This window comes from Cryptotermes secundus, unplaced genomic scaffold (assembly GCF_002891405.2).
Source record: "Cryptotermes secundus unplaced genomic scaffold, Csec_1.0 scaffold646, whole genome shotgun sequence".
In the NCBI taxonomy this organism is placed as follows: domain Eukaryota; kingdom Metazoa; phylum Arthropoda; class Insecta; order Blattodea; family Kalotermitidae; genus Cryptotermes; species Cryptotermes secundus.
In genome coordinates, this window is record NW_019722433.1 from 968,993 (window position 1) to 986,358 (window position 17,366).

General features: G+C 41.3%; 1 protein-coding gene and 1 long non-coding RNA gene across 2 annotated transcripts in view; both read right to left on the bottom strand.

Moving 5' to 3' along the window:
• Window positions 1–1,825: 1,825 nt before the first annotated feature.
• LOC111861423 lies at window positions 1,826–12,311 on the bottom strand. The gene is made up of 3 exons (XR_002842243.2): window positions 11,838–12,311; window positions 9,853–10,007; window positions 1,826–2,261 (listed from the first exon to the last, which is right to left on the bottom strand). It is a non-coding gene; the product is annotated as an uncharacterized LOC111861423 (long non-coding RNA).
• A 2,725-nt stretch (window positions 12,312–15,036) lies between these two features.
• The window catches only part of LOC111861419 (anoctamin-10), a 63,242-nt gene continuing 60,912 nt past the window's right edge, over window positions 15,037–17,366 (bottom strand). The window contains exon 14 of the mRNA XM_023845964.2: window positions 15,037–15,386. Within this exon, the coding sequence (XP_023701732.1) occupies window positions 15,312–15,386 (75 nt within the window). The 3' untranslated portion in view covers window positions 15,037–15,311. The remainder of the gene's footprint in view (window positions 15,387–17,366) is intronic.

Here is a 17,366-nt window from a genome sequence, read left to right on the forward strand (position 1 = left end):
TGAAGCCCCTCTTAATTTTATATCTGAAGATCAGAATGGTTTCCGTGCCAAAATTTTGTTTTGATGAGTTCTCGAAAGTGGCTCTGTGTGCGTACCAAACGTGAATAATGGAATTTATCACTTCTTAAGTGTGTGATCAAGTGTTTTCTTTCATGATTAGAAACAAAAGCCCTGCAGACATACACTGACAGCCGCGCATGTCAGCTGTATAGGCCGAGAAACTGAAACCAAACATCTGTAAGCCGAGTCTATTTTTTTTATTGCTAGTGAGGTGGGAGACAAGTCCCTTGTGCTGCGGCCACTTGTGGCCTATTGTACCAACCCCAGATGATAAGTGAGGGTGATTGTGGAGCAATTGGTGGAATGAAGATTGGCAGGGGAAACCGAAGTACTCGGAGAAAACCTGTACCAGCGCCTTTGTCCACCACAAATCCCACTTAACCAGACTCGGGATCGAACCCGGGCCGCCGTGGTGGGAATAAGCCGAATGTAACTAAAATATTCCAAGTAAGCAGCAATAAAAATGTAAATCTTCAGTTTTGCGAGTTTCACTCAATAGTAATGTCGAAGTTGTTCATTCATTCTAGCTTTATTTAATGATGGTAGCTGACAATACATAGAGTCTAATGGAAGGAAATATGTCATGAAACAATTCAAAGTACTTTCTCGGTATTTTGTGTGGTATAGTGGTCAGAGTTCCTGGCTACAGATACAGAGGTCCCGGGTTCGATTCCATGCGCTACCAGATTTTCTGAGAAATAGTGGGTCTGGAACGAGGTCCACCCAGCCTCGTGAGAATAAGTGAGGAGATAATTAAAATAAAAAGCAGCACCTCGGGTCTGGAAAACCTAAATTAACGGCCTTGGGGATTCGCTGCGCTAACCTCGACACTCTCTATCCTCTAATTGTTGACACTAACATCGCCGACAAGCGGCGGTAGCTCGGCCGATGTATTTCGCTTGCAGACTAAAGCCACTGACTTGGTTTTTGTTTGTTTTTTTCCAGTATTTGTTTGGAAAGAAATGGAAGTCAAGGTAGCTTATCTGCGGGCCGATATTTGAACTCGCGACCTTCCGAATTCGAAGCGGGAGCACATACTACGTTTGGTTTGAAAAGTGTTAAAGATAGAAATTTCGAACAGCTATAAGGATGTTATAATAAAAAGTAAATTTGTCTGTTTATTAATTATTACTCCTATCCCATCTGCAAATCTTATTTACCCACGTCACTATTAGATGAAATGAAATTGCTGCCTGAAACATTTTTTATCTGTCCATGACACTTATGCAAGATATGCCTGGAGCAGATGTTAGGATAATATTAAAATAGAGGCTTCGATAAATTGTGAGTGAATCTATTTGACTGACTTACTTTATAGTGCAGTAACTGTTATTTATGTATATATATGCTTACTTTTTGACGCTGGTTTCTTGTCTGGCCCATTTTACTACCTTGAAGATAGAGGCTTTATGTTTTTCCGATAAGTCGGTAGAATTTCAACGAAATACACGACGTTATGACCAAGAAAGTAGAACTCCTCATGATAATGAACCTTCGAAATCCGTAAATTCAAAAAGCAATTTCCTTACCAGCTGATCAAGAAGATTCAGTTACCATGGAGTTAGTTGTAATGAGGCCGCGCCATAGCTCAAGCGGTTAGTCGCTGGCTTCACACCGTGGCGGCCCGGGTTCGATCCCGGTTCTGGTCAAGTGGGATTTATGGTGGACAGAGTGGCGCTGGTACAGGTTTTCTCCGAGTACTTCGGTTTCCCCTGCCAATCTTCATTCCACCAATTGCTCCACAATCACCCTCACCTATCATCTGGGGCTGGTACAACAGGCCAGAAGTGGCCGCAGTACAAGGGACTTAGTCCCACCCCACTAGCATTAAAATATAGTTGTAATGAGCTGCATGTAGGTAGCCCCTGTAATCACTGAGGTTGGAAGCGACTGGTGGTTTCTACACTGTTCCTTTACCGGTGATAGTTCACAAGAATATGACGTAAGAACCATCTACAGTGCTAAATGCTGTTTTCTGGGATATAGATTAGATTGCGTGGAATTAGACATTTAACCCCTACACGCAGAGAATACATTTTGAACCACACAATTAGATAGCTCTTCCGGCGATTGTTGGTGACGCGGGGCGGTATTCTGGAGAATGCATCACTGGACTCGGACAGACGTCATATGCTGCTGTAGGCTGACACACGCTGCATATTCTCAGAAACCATTTGTATATCGCCAAATATTTTCCACACCTGAAACGTTCCAGATACGGTTTATTAGTCCTAACTAAATTCTTTAGCACATGTATCAATATCTTGCAAAAAAATATTAAAATTTATGCAGCAAATTGTTGAAGACGGTAACATTTCCCATTCTGCATTTACCTATTCGAGTTATCGTTTAGCATGGGGAACCCTGATGCTCAGTAGCTGTGGGATAGATGGCCGAGAGTTTGGAGTTCGAGTCCCGGTGCGGGCGAGATTTTTCCTTTATCCGCAACGTCCAGGCCGGTTCTGAGGCCCAACCAACTTCCTATCCAGTGGGCATCGGGAGCTCCAACGGGTGTAAAGCGGCCGGGGTATGAAGCTGACTACCCACCTCCAACTAATGCTGAGGTCAAGAATGCATGGATATATACATCTACTTCCCCCCATACCTACATGGCGTAGTGCTTAATTATTTGAGCTCAGGGACAACAATACTTTTTGCCGTACACACATTGTACAAAATATTTAATAACTGAAATTACTTCTCTAAAGCAAACATTGTGTTATTCATAATTTCACATTAGCATTAGCATTATGGACACAAAAACCGAAGCACCTTAAAACGATTGAGGTACGAATCGCTTTCCTACCTACGTACTTTCCGAGATCTCTCTGTAGACAGCACGGGGTGAGACGTGTACCAAAGCACGTTAATATACGCACGTAGGGTCGGGCCATAGCTCAAGCGGTTAGTCGCTGGCTTCCCACCGCGGCAGCCCTGGTTCGATCCGGGGTCTGGTCAAGTGGGATTTGTGGTGGACAAAGTGGCGCTGAGGCAGGTTTTCTCCCAGTGCTTCGGTTTCCCCTGCCAATCTTCATTCCACCAATTGCTCCGCAATCATCCTCACCTATCATCTGGGGCTGGTACAATAGGCCACAAGTGGCCGCAGTATAAGGGACTTAGTCCCACCCCACTTACTTACTCGTGGAGCTAAGCCCTTCTGGAGGAGCCGCCAATTCTGCAGCTACTCAAAAATTTCCTAGCATTTTATGGAACCCGAAGGTTCATTACTGTGTTCACAAGAGCCCTCCACTGGTCCCTATACTGAGCCAGTTCTATCCAATCCATACTCTCATTCTACCTCTCTAAGATCCATTATAATATTGTCCTTGGTCTTCCCTCTGGTCTCCAACCCCACTAGGAATAAAAAAAATATTCGCACGTAAGTCCACACATCTACACACACGCAATATAGTCCATTTAAGGCTGCTTCTGTTAATGAGTACTGCTGGAGAAGCCTTACATTGTTCAGATTATCTTCATTTAAAGAGTCGGATCCTGTAACCTCTGCAGTTTTCTTATTTCCTGTGATCTAAGATTTTTGAAGACCCTTCATTGGAGCAGAGTTTATGCTGCTTCAATTCATAATAATATTGGCTGAAATTTTAGTATTCTGTCTAACAGATTCGCAGGCCCTCATTAAAAATCATACCCATCGTATAGGTTTTCCAAAGCTATGAAACTATTTTGGATTTTAATTTGATACGTTTCTTTACCCTCTATCTCATTTACTTTCTTAAGACTGAATATCTTCATATCAAAATTTGTATTTTTTCGCTTACTTACTGCTAGTCTGTCCCTAACATTTTCTCCCCATTAGAATAATGATGAACGTTCTATCTTTTGTCCTTCAGGTAGCACAGTTTTGAATTAGAGCCATCTCTTGTGTAACTATTTAAAAAATATTACGGAGCGAGAATGACGCAAAATGCACACACAGTCCAATTATACAAGTACGCCTAAATAGTCATAACCCGCCTCATATTAATAGACTTGAGAGATACAAGCCGGAATTATATCAATATCTTTAGAATATGTGGGATTTGAGGTCCTCACAGCGGTGGTTATGAAGACTTGAATTTTCAGGGATATACTCCCGTATAGTCTGCTGGATAGAATAGACAACTAGTATGAAATTTCGTGGAAATCAGTTTGCTAATTTCGGAGATGAAACTGAGGACTCAGCTACAACCTTCCAATTGAGCGTCCTTTCCCCCCCCCCCCTTTATTCGAAGAACAAATAAATCATCAATTAAAATCACGAAAAAAAAAAACAAAAGTAAGATTAAATGTAAGCTCATTCTCACCCGCAAAGTCGCCTTCAAATTCACATGGATAAGTCGGTCATGTAGAGATTCTTATAGTGTAGCTTGATCTTATACTGCTATGCCCAATATAGGGGTAAGATACCCCCAGATAGGGGTGAAAAGAAGGCTGACTCGTCATATTTCTTGCATTAAGCATCCAAATCGGCTACTAAGACCTGGAGTCCTCCAGTCCAACAAAATGTGAACGGAGGCTTCTACCAACAGAAACCCAGAGTTCCAGCTACAGCAGCCAACTTATGTCTGAAATCACTTCACTTCAATCGCAACCCTGACTCCTAGATGACCCATTTGCTAGAATTGGTTCTTCCGGTCGTCAGGAGCACTGCTATATAGGCACACGGACGTAAGTGGACTGAATCATTGGATAGAATGATTACGTAACCTAATTACCTTCTTATGTGTTCACTGTTCGCCAAGGACAAAACAAGAGACGAACAATTATTCAAAGTGAAATAGAAAGTAGCTTACGAAAGAAAATACGCAAATAACCCACACAGACATAGCGAAATTGTAACAGCATTTAACACTGATATTGTATGCCTCTGAATTATGACCTCGCATAGTCTGTCAGTTTTTTGTTTCGGGGGAACCTATTGGTTGGCAGAGTTAAGTTTCTAATTTTGGAATGACATGAAACAGCAAAACAAAAAAGAACTCTTATTTCTTTACATTTTCTTCCTTCATACTGTACCCATATCGAAGAAATAGGCATTACAATTTGTAGAATAAGAAGACTGCGTTTATTTGGTTTTTTATTTAACGACGATACCAGAAACTCCGACCAAAAAGCGTCCAATGATCGAATGATGGTGAAATAAAAATGGGGAAGGGTGTGGGCGGTATCTGTTGTGGATAATTTCAAGGTGTTACGCCGGAATTTGTATGAAGGAACTGGTCAAAACTAACAAAATCCTCATTCAGGATAATTCGTTATCCCGACCGAGGTTCGAACCGGGTATCTCCCAAATAAAAGTTATAAGCCTTAACACTTAAGCAGACGTGCAGAATGGCCATGTCTACTGTTGATGAATAGGCGTAAGCATGTTTTTACGCTCCGCATTTTGCTGACCCAAGCACTAGCTGGAGGTGAGTGGTCAGCTTCACGTCCCGAAAGTAGATCGGTAAAAACCAAAATTAAATACAGACGTAGGGAATAATAAACATGAATTATTCAATAGGCTTATGCATTTGAACGTAAAAAACTAAAATTTGAATCGATAAAACCTAAAAAGTTATTATAACAACTAAGTCACTCTTTGGACGCTGTAACACACAGGTAAGTTCAAAGTGCTATAACTCACGTTTCATGGTAACCATGCGTAACATCAGGAAGAGGGTGAGCTGCCCCTCATCTCTGGAATTTTGGAAAATAAATTAGAATTATAAACAAAAAAAAAACGTATCAAATGTCAAAAACAAAATTAAAAATATTTTAACGATAAAGGATTTCAGGCAGCGATATATCTCAGGCGGTTGATCGTTGGTTTCCAAACCGCTGGGGCCCGAGTTCACATCCAGGTCAGTACATGTGGGATTTGTGGTGGAATACACGGAACTGGGGCAGGTTTTCTCCGAGTGCTTCTTTTTCCCCTGCCAGTTCTCATTCCACCAACTGCTCCACATTAATTAATCATCCTGTCATAGAACCTCTATAGTCTCGATACTGACAGCGTCGTTAAATAGCCAAAGAAAGAAAAAAATATTCTCCTGTCCTAAATAGTCTATGGCTCTACGGTCCTTTGTTGGTCCTTGGCCGTGCCTTTTCAATTTCTTGATCTTTCACACAGCAGGTAGCACTCCTTTTACGGGGGATCAGCCCGTCGCAAGGACGCTACCTGCACACAAGGCAGCACAAACACAGAATAAACGCACATAGACATCCATGTCTCGAGCGGGATTCAAACCCACAATCCAAGTGTTTGAGCGATCGAAGACAGCGAGCCTTAGACCGCACGGCCTCTGTGATTGGCTCCTGAATACTCTATGACTACTGAAATATAATCTTAACGGATTGAACTGATATTCATAAGCACATTAATGGACTCTCTACCGTACTTCTCCCCCCTTGCAGACTGGGAGGGGGGTGATGATGTCCTAAATATGGTGGTAGCAATCAGAGTTACTTAATTAAATACTTATACATAATTTGTAACCATTTACAGACAATACATGAGAGCACGTGCAGTGGATCACTTTCGGAGCACTCCGCGAGGTTCTGATGTTTCGGGTGACGTCATCTCACAGTATTTAAACAGAAGTTGCCTGTGCGCATTCAGCGGCGACCTTTATGTTACCTTCAGTGCCTGTTGCAACTTATCAAACAATAAGCGACTTGTGCGACATGCGCAGTATCCGGACGCAGCCCGGCGTATCCTGCTCTGCAACAAGTCAGTTATTCGCGTTATAAAAGCCCCATTCTTGGAAATATTTAGTAAAACTGGTGTTTTGTGCATGATACATTCAAGGAGGGTGCGATGGGAAGGTCATGTAACACGCATGATAGAGAAGAGGAATGCATGCAGCGTTTTTGTCAGAAAGTCAGAAGGAAAGAGACCACTAGGAAGACATAAACGTAGGTGGGAGAATAATATTAATATGGATGTTAGAAACATAAAAGTGGGTAGTATGGACTGAATAAAACTGGCGGATAATAGGGAACAATGAAGGGCTCTTGTGAACAAGATAATGAATTTTTGTGTTCCAAAAAATTTTGGGAAAGTACTGAATGGCTGAGCGACTGGCGGCTTCTCAAAGGAGGACTCGGTTTCATGGAGTCAGATGTCGGGACAAGTACAAAACACGAAAAATTGCAAAATTTTATTCGAAGAACCTGAAGGTATGATAGGATATCGTATGTATATGAGAGGGTAATATTAAAATGGATCGTAAGGAATCAGGGCGTAAGGTTAAGGACTGGATTCACGTGGTCCAGGCTAAGGTCCAACGAATGACTCTTGTGAAAAGGACAATTAAAATGTGAGTTGAGTAATATGCCTGGCACTTTTGATCAGAGGGCTTATTGTAAGCTCCATGGAGCTAGTCACTTCAGTCCAAATTTTGTCACAGCTCACGTAAGTAATATTACATACAATTATTCAGATTATACGCCCAAAGAATATATGCATCTCACTGCAAAGATCAGTGACTCCTGGTTTCGACAACGCCTTACAATTCACGCACTATACGAGCAAATCGTCAAGTCACTGAATTGGTATTCGATTCCTGCCAAGGGCAACGCAATTTTCCCTTCTCCACATAGTCCATACCTAACAAACATAGGTTAGCTCATTCTAGCGGACGCAGCCGAATAATGTCCTCCCACTCTGTCACCTGAGGATGCAAAGAAATGCGATTTCCGAAACGTTGTGTTCATTAGAATGCCGGGCGATAGACGAAGTCCAAAGACCCGAGTGTCATACACTATCGGCAGAACCCTTTAAATTTACAGGCGTATTGAACATTACTTATTTTCGTATTAAAGTACTCAAGATTGTTAATATTTATTATGTAGCTTGTATAGCCGTTACCATGCAACGAACACGAAATAGGTAAATATATTAGAGCCGCTACTAGTAAAAATTGCAAACAAACACGTCTCCACAGCAACGAATCAACGCGCAACAATAGAGGTGCTGTTGGAAACGAAGATCTCTACTCGTAACGTGATCCGTGCAGAGGGATTATAAGGAAGACAATTGGGGCCAGTCGTAAAGCAATTTTGACTTAACAAAGTCAGTTTTGTACGGGGACCTGTGAAGAAAAGAGATAGTTTAAAGTGAGCCGCTATTCAGAGAGGACTTGAGCGCGAGAGCCGAAGAATCCCAGCTGTTATAAGCCGTTATCAGGGAACCGCTGCTGAAGACACGGCAGGCTGGAAAAGAATTAGCGGGTGCTGTGGTGTTTTGTAAAGTGTGGAAAGAGCGATAGTGTTATAGTTATTTTAAGTTACGACATGTAAGTGGTCAATAAATCCCAAATCCACTCAACAACCCCTTCGAGAATCACTCATATACTACGTGAAAATATTATAGGTCTACATCACAGGTACTGATTTGTCCATGTTTAGGGAATATAAGAAATATTATATCGAGAAATAACAATTTAGTACATGGGTCCAACGGAAAGGCAATGTATTATACAACTGTAAAAGAAGAGGCTCAAATTAGCAGGTTAGCATATCGGTAACATGTCTGAACCAAATCCGGGTTGATTCTCAGCCAGCGACACGCTGACCTTTTGTGGTTTCACTCGTCCCCAAAGGCGGATGCTGAGACAGTCCACGTTTCCTGCCATTTGTCATTCATAATCTCATTATCGATGGAAGCTAACGCTAAATTAAAAGGGCTGTAAGGCCAGAAGAAGAAGAAGAAGAATCCAATTATCGAGCAGGCTGGTGAAGCGGCAACGCTTTGCGCTTGTGTTCGGGAGGTGCTCGGTTTGAATGTCGGCCGAGGCACTGGCTATCCTTACTAAGGTTTATGTAGTTTTCTTCAGTCCCTCCAGGTAAATTCCAAGACAGTAACACCATTAGGTCACGACCCGCCTCCGTCCAAATCCCTTCCAATTCATTATTCACCAGTCGGCACTATACGGGTTGTAACTGAAAGGTGCGGACTAACTTTGGACGCAAGTTTCACATATAAAAATATTACATAACAAAATGGGTCCGGGAACATTTACTTTGCGAGTTATGGATGAAAGAACACTGTCGTGACCTAGACAACTGTCAATCATCTTAGCCGTCCTGTGTGAGATATTCTCAGTAATATCTATCATGATAGGATAGGTAGAAGATACACCGCATGGCCTCCATGATAGTCAGATTTGGATCCTCACGGTTTTTACCTGTGTGAACAACTAAAATCCCTTGTGTATGCAACTCCTGTTGACAACGAAGAGGCACTCCTCCGTAGAATTGTGAGTGCCTATCAAACTATCCTCAAATACCCCAAACGGATGGGGCGGTCCATGATGAGACGTGTCGAGGCGTGCATTGAATCTCATGGAGGAAGTTTTGAGCACGTGTTATAAATGTACTCTTTCAACTGTATCTCACAGATCTTATTTTGGATTGTGGAACTCGTGCATATTTCAGTTACACCCTGTATACATCCGAAGTCACGAAATCAGAGAGTCGGTACAGCCCCATTAACAGGGAAAACAAATTAATATATGTTTAGAAGAGTATGCTGTCCCTTTCGAAGGAAGGAATCGAAGGTTCCAGCAGTTATCCGGTCTGAGTCACGGTCGGCGACAAAATGACTTGTCGATTCACCAGTCTGTACAGGCAGCTGCTGAGATATATACTAAAATAGGCCACAACAGCTTCATTCAAATTCTCCGTCAATATATCATTCGCAACCTAAGCTGCCAACAAAGCATCGTTACATAACAGAATGAAACAGTAAGCAGATCTCTGTTTGAAACAAAACGCTTTGCTGTTCGGTATGAAGAACCGAAGACTTACGGGCAAGAAATTCGCACTATCGCACCAACATCCAGTCGCATGATTCAGGCGGAAGCGGAAGGACGTGTCATGTCCCTTACGTCATATTCGCTGTCCTGCCTCTGTTCCACGTGACCAGAATGTAAGAACTGCGCACCGAAACTGCATAACAGCATCTACAACACACGTGTCACCTTGTCTTACCTACATACACTGAAATGAGTCAAACATAGTCACCTCAGTTGGTAAGAATTTCTCAAGCACACTTCGCCTTCTGAATATTTTGTGGGCTATTACGGTCTTCCTGACTCATCCGTGTTACATAATGAGTATCATCTGTTGCAAAATATTGACACTACTTTCGTGGGAACAAAGAGAGAAACAGAACCGAACGTACTGCTTGTTTCGAAATATGGAAATATGCATTTCATTCTCCAGCTGTTACTCAGTAAGCTTAACGGCAACAAATTTTGAAATGTAAAACCCAAGATTTCTCAGTGTTATTACTAAATACAAATCTTAAACTTAATATAGAAAATGATTATCAGAACATGCTTGCATATAAGCGACACGTAGGCCGAATTGCAGATGTCAGAAACTCTTCTGTATTAAAAAATTATAATAGAAATACTCCTAAATTGAAGCAACGTTGTTTAACCATTTAAAGCCCAGTCGTGCTGTATGTACCGCCTGCTTTAACATACTAAAATTCTGCATTCTGTCTACAGACGAATTTCTGCATTTCATAAATTTTTCAAAATAAACAACGATTTTTTGCCCCTAAACGGCATTATCCGGCTGGTTTTTTGCAGCGCAGAATTTATCTATTTGCTGTGAGGTAAAAACTGAATTTATACATATTGTTTGGAAGAAATCCAGTCTTTAAGCTCGTGTGGAGGCGAGTTCAGATGCCCACACCGTAGCCTTGCAATTCATAGGAGGCGATGAAAAGGGAAACCGTGCCTGAGGAATAACTGGACCACCCTATTTCTGTGAGAGATAAAAGAGGGTCCTGGCGCTCCAGGCTGGCGGAGTCTAGAATTTGAGACAGTAAAATATGGCCATGAGTCCCGCGGGACTCGAAACAGAGGCAAGGACGAGCAACAATTGTCACAACAGACCCGTCTGCTCGCCAGAGAGGGCCCTCCACATCAACAAACCCGTAACCGTCAGTAACAAAAATCTGGTCTTGGGTTCCAGATGGGGCTTAACACTAAGAAAAACTGACCGACTGACCGTCGGTCGGAACATGGTTATGACGTTGACTTTGACCAGTCTTTAAAAAATTACGGCGCATACGACCACAGTACATTCTAAAATTTTGATTTAGGAGTCGAATCCCATTTGCAGCATGAATTACGCTCCCTTTTCCGTGTTTAACTAACGTGTACCGATAGAGGCATGACGATGTGCAGATATCCTGCCGAAGAGTCCTACAAAATATCTGTAGGATTCATTATGTCAGACTCAATTCTGAATAGAACAGGCCAGAAGCACTAATTTGTGAAAGAAGAAGAGAACTAAACAAAAAATTAACAAAAATATAAAGTTATGTTAAGATAGACTCTGGGTAATGAAGTTTGAAAAGTAATAACACAACGCCCATCTTGTTGAGGATTAATCGAAAATGAATCCCCAATTAAAAACTTAACAGACAGATCTATCAATTCATAGGTCTGTAATAAAATAGGCTTACGGTGCTTACTGTATCCAAAAAATGAAGTCCTTTATCAGGAATATTTTAAGGAATTTCAATGATAATAGCAACATTTATTTTTAGCTCTGTAATCTGATTAGGTTCGAAACAGGCTTTAGAATACACAGTCACAAATATGTGTATTTTATGTTCCGCCTTACTGACAGAGCATATTCTAGACGAATCGACAAACGCACGAAAACATCTGTCCTTGGTCATCAAAATTGTAGACTTCTCGAAAATGAAGTACAAACTTTACAAACATCACAAAAATGGACAAATTCATAAAACGACAAAACTCTATACTTACATTTGGGAAGTAAATATTCTGAGTTTTCGGTTTATCGGCTATTCTGTCTGAAGATATTCGTGCTTTTCTCGAATCTTCCGAATAGAATGCCGAGCTAGGGGCTATGCTTCGAAACACACGACCGCCTCCTTGTATATGTCACCATTCGTCATCATCTTCGGGTCTTATGCGATGGTATATACCTTCAACAGTTCAAACAGTGCTTTAAAAGACTGAAGAATCAAATATCATTGGCCACTAGCTTGCCGACAGTGACAGATTTTATTGGAATAATTAGTAGAACGCAAAGATTCTTAAAATTTGCGATGTGACTTCACAAAAGAAGATATAATTTTAGGCTAACCCCCCTCACATTTGTGCCGGTCAAAGACAAATGTAATTCTGAACATTATTGCGAGCCCTTATGTAGTAAGTATAGCGACTGGTTACGGGCTGGACGACCGAGGGGTCGGAGTTTAAGTCCCGGTAGTCAAGAACTTTCTCTTCTCCACGTCGTCCAGACCGGCTATGGGGCCCACTCAGCCTCTTATCCAATAAATATCGGGGGCTCTTTCCTCGGGAGTAAATCGTCCTGGGCGTGAAGTTGACCACTCACCTCCAACTAGTGAAGAAGTGAAGAACTAGTGAAGTCAAGAAAATATGGATCTACACATCCATTCCCTCATACGCCTTAATTAGTTAAGGACAGGACCAACTCTACCATTAATTTATAAGACCGTACGGTACCAGCGGGGCACGTGGTAGCGTAGTTGATTGAGGCACTAAGCTACAAGCCGGAAGGTGTCGGGTTCAAATACCGATGAAGTTATTGGATTTTTTTTTTCAATTGACTTAATCCTTCCAGCCGCACTATGGCCCTGGGGTCGACTCAGCCACTAACAGAAATGAGTACCAGGTATTACTTACTTACTTACTCATGGAGCTGAGCCCTTCTGGAGGAGCCGCCAATTCTGGAGCTACTCAGGAATTTACCAGCATTTTATGGAACCCGAAGGTTCATTACCGTGTTCACAAGAGCCCTCCACTTGTCACTATCCTGAGCCAGATCAATCCAATCAACACCATCCAATCCTATTTCTGTAAGATCCATTTAAATATTGTCCATCCACCTATACCTTAGTTAGTTATTGGAGAGGGTGGGTTTCCCCATGCACTGAGACCTGTATTGGTCCACTGTGCTTCCCTCTATGATTTCTACCAGTCTCTATATCCTACCTGTACTGGTGCTTACCATCAGTCCCGCCCAGCCAGCGAGACCGGCTCTATTAGCTGAGAGGTATCTATAATGCTTCCCCCATCTACCAGAGGTATTAGAGAGTGCTGTTGGGCGGGAAACGTCCGTTAATTTGGCTCAGTGACCTCCTTTGGAGATATGAGGTTCTTTTACGTGCCGTAAAACTACATGGGACCCACGGCTTAAAGTCCCTCCCGGAGGACTTGTTCCCTGAATTTTTCTGCCCTTAAAAATTCGACGACCTCCGCCGGGTATTTGAACCCGCGTACTACGAGTCATGAGGTGGGAACGTTACCTCTAGACTACGGAGGCCGCTAACCTATGCCTTGGTCTTCCCAGTGGTCTCATTAATGAAATAATTTTCCTGAGTAGTAAAGCGTGGCCGGCGCGTAAGGCTGACAAACTTGCCGCCATCTTTGAGCCGATTGTTAGATAGTGTGGGATCCTCAACGTCTCACAACCTTATGGGCCTGTTACAGGGATAGCTTTACTTACTTTACGGTACCAGCAGGGGCTTCAGTAGCTTTTCTACCTCTCTGCACCTACTGTAAGCAGAACAGTGCCAGTATATTTGCCGGTTGTAGCTACTCGTATACACAGTCTTACTGATTTACTGAGGCGCTAGAAATGTGCGTGAACACAATTACGTTTTAAATAATTCTTGAGAACTCGGAAACCCCCTAGTGTAGTTCGCGACCCTTTGATGGCCCTCACTCCAAGCTTCACTCATTTCCTCCTATAAATGTGACTTCATCAGGTATAAGAGCTTTAATTAATAAAGTATGAGAACATAAACGCATACGGCCGATTTTTTAATTTGAGTGCTAAAAATGAAGGCAAAACTACCCCTGTAACATGCCGTGAATGCCCGTAGGGTTGTGAGACGTCGAGGCTCCCATATTTTCTCTAGACAATCGGCTCAGAGATGGTGGTAATTTCGCTAGCATTACGCCCCGGCCGCTCTTTATCCCTTGTACTCAGTTCTGTTAGTGACTGAGTGGATCTGAGGGCCTTAGCGCAGCTGTAAGTATTAGATCAATTGAATAAAAGTGACCTCATTGTAAATCGAACCCGCGACCTTCCGGGGTGTAGCATAGTGCATTAATTTGACTGCTCAGTTGTATCTGTCAAAACAGTTTAGGGAACATCTGAACTCTACGTACAGTAATCACTTTATTTAGGCGAATAAATCAGTTTTGCTGCTTTCATTGCTCAGTCGTTACGTCATAAGTGTCAGAATAACACTTTACGTTTACAGGCGTTACTTAGTTCGAACTTATGACTCGAGGGTCCGAAAGTTCTATTCTTGTGTAACAGAAGGAACACAATGCCCTTCACTCTAACTGGATATGTGAAAGCGAACACAATTAGTTTAGTTTATAAATATATCCTTCCATTACAACAATGCGATTTCTACTGAATTTCACAAGACGTAATAGTGGAGTTAGAATATGTTATTTACGTTCTTAAATGAACCTTGTGACACAAGGAGAGACACACTAAAATATTCTCAACTAATTCTTAATACGTAATGAACTACTTAAGCTAATCGAAATGTCCAAGGCCATTTTTATGGACTTTGACCATTGTCCACTTTCCTATTTTATAAACTAATTGGGAATGAGAATAGCTCTATCTAAGGGGTAATCAACGTATGGCCTTCTTCATATCATGTACACCTGAGGATGATGGAGGTATCACCCATTTACTAAAAATTGTGCAATTCTTATAGAAAATTTAGGCGACGAAAAATCCCTCAAAATGGATCACGAATATTTCTTTCTTCGTATTTTCTGAGTCATCACCCATACATCAATCGTCATATAGTGAGATTCTCAAGAAAAGGTTCAGCATAAATAGCTGAAAAGAAAAAAAAGCATAAAATGCAAGTAATAGCTTTGTCCTGTATTCATAACCGGAGTGCCTATAAGGCTCATAATGTTATTACGGAAGAAATTTCTGCTATTGGATTTATTAATTTATTTTAAAAAGTTGTGAAGAAAATAAACGCACAAATAAATAAATAAATTACAAGCAATCACCTTCTATTTAAAAAGTACTAAATTTCAAAGTGTATTCTATGCAAAACTGAGTGAAACGCTAAGCGTGAAATAGCTCTATACAAACACAAAATGCATCTCCTGTTTTCTACTGCAGTTCTGGAAACTAAAATAAATTGGCACGAAAAGAAATTGGGCGTGAATGCACACCGCTTTTCTGATCAGAACAAAATGCAGTCTTCAATCGTTGTGATTAAGTGAAGCGTGCACCGTATTGTATCTTCGAAACAGATGACGGCGATTCTTGATTGTTCTCTGAAAGAAAGAAAGTGCGTGAATCAAAACCTGGAACTCTGAAATTGACCAGTTATTAAGACAGAGAGTATTTTCTAAAATTATTTTCGAGAAATCCAATGTTACGAGCACATCATGCATCGCAAATGCTATAAATTTTGCGAATAAAAAAACATCAGTTGAGAATTGTGCATTTCACATTACGTATTATATACACTTCTTTTAAAACCGTCCATTTTAAAAAGTTTAATGAATGATTGATTATTGGATTATTTAACTATGCTCTTTCAGCTCCAGTTTTATTATATACCTTAGAATGGACAGAGATATTGGGTTTTCGGACTTTATCCATCGTCCTGGTATAACTAAGAAAAACACAACGTTTCGGGAACTGGATCTGTTTCCGTCCTCAGGTGAGGGAAAACACCTATTCAGTTTTCGAAACGTCGTGTTTTTCTTAGTTATCTTAAAACCAGGACGATGGATAAAGTCCGAAAACCCAATATCTCTGTGTGTTATACACCATCGTCAGAATCCTATAGTAACTACCTTAGAATGAATTGAATAACCTCAGTGGTGTATCTTAAGAGATATTGAAGGAAACGGCCTTGGAATGTACTACTGGGTCAGATGACTTAAGAGGCGAAGTTTCTTCTTTGTACCTGCGAGGTTCGCAGTTCGAATATCTTAAGGGACAGAGGCTAACCTAAGAAAATGCCGAGATAAAACATTAAATTAGATCACTACTGCGTCCTTTCGTATCCTAATTCATTACTGACCACCATCTGATCGTTCGATACCAAATAGATCGGGTTAAGAACAGCGAGGTTAAATAAGGTATAAAGAAATACTCTAAATTAACATGTACATAAACGAAGTGGAATGTCTGAAATTACTACTATTGTACCAGTAGCCTAGAGGGATTACAAAAATGTAAGGTAAGGTAAGGGTATCCTTGTAACAGACCGTGAAGGCCCATAGGGATGTGAGACGTTGAGGCTCCTTTATTTTCTTTAGAAAATCGTCCCACAGATGGCGGTAAATTTGTCAGTTTTATGCAAAGGCCACCCATTATCCCCCAGGAAGATTCCTGGTACTCATTCTGTTAAAGGTTGAGTCGACACCAGGACCATTGTGCGGCTGGAAGGGTTAGGTAAAATGGAAAAGAATCCATCTCATAGGGACTAGAACCCGCAGTCTTGTGGCTTCTTCCATAGTGCCTCAACCAACTACGTTACCTCATGCCCCCAAAGGGACTACAGGCCACGATGTAAACCCGTCAGGAAATATAGGTTCAGACACGATGTCAAGACTATTCGAAGAAGAAGCATAAATATCAAAATTTTCAGTCGCGAACATTCGATGACATACGAAGTAATTAAAGGCAAACATATTTGCAAAATTCTGAGAACATATCAGAATATGCTTTCAACGTCATCAGGCACGTCCTTGCACATCATCTCTTGAGCAAAAATACCCGGTGGCCGTATTGAATAGCTAAGCTCGTGTTCCGTGGTTATGTAACTAAACAACACGTCACTTTTATGTGTATAAAAGTCCCTGCAAAGAAAATTCATTAATTTGTAATTTAAAGATAACCGCTGGGAAATATCATTAGGCGTACCATTATCTACAGCAGCTGACTAGACGGGAACATGCTCACTGGACGTTCTTCCACAGCTACCCGTCAGTTTCTTGCGATACTAGTTCACCTAAAAATGAAGGTGAAGGCTTCCATCCATGTAACTTTACAGAAGATCGCAAGAAAATTCTTCTCGAAACCAGGGAAAGTTGTCAACAAAAGACGTAATTATTAGGAATGAAAACAGCTGGTGGCCGTGCTTAAGAACAACTGTTCTGCTAAGAGACGCTTCAACGTGACTTGAAATTTCCGATATATTCAGTATGTACTGAAAAGCTACATTATGTTGGTGTCTCTTTACCAGAATGCAGGGCAAAAGCATAACATAAAGATAGCTAAAATTTCCTTAGAAAATGTGG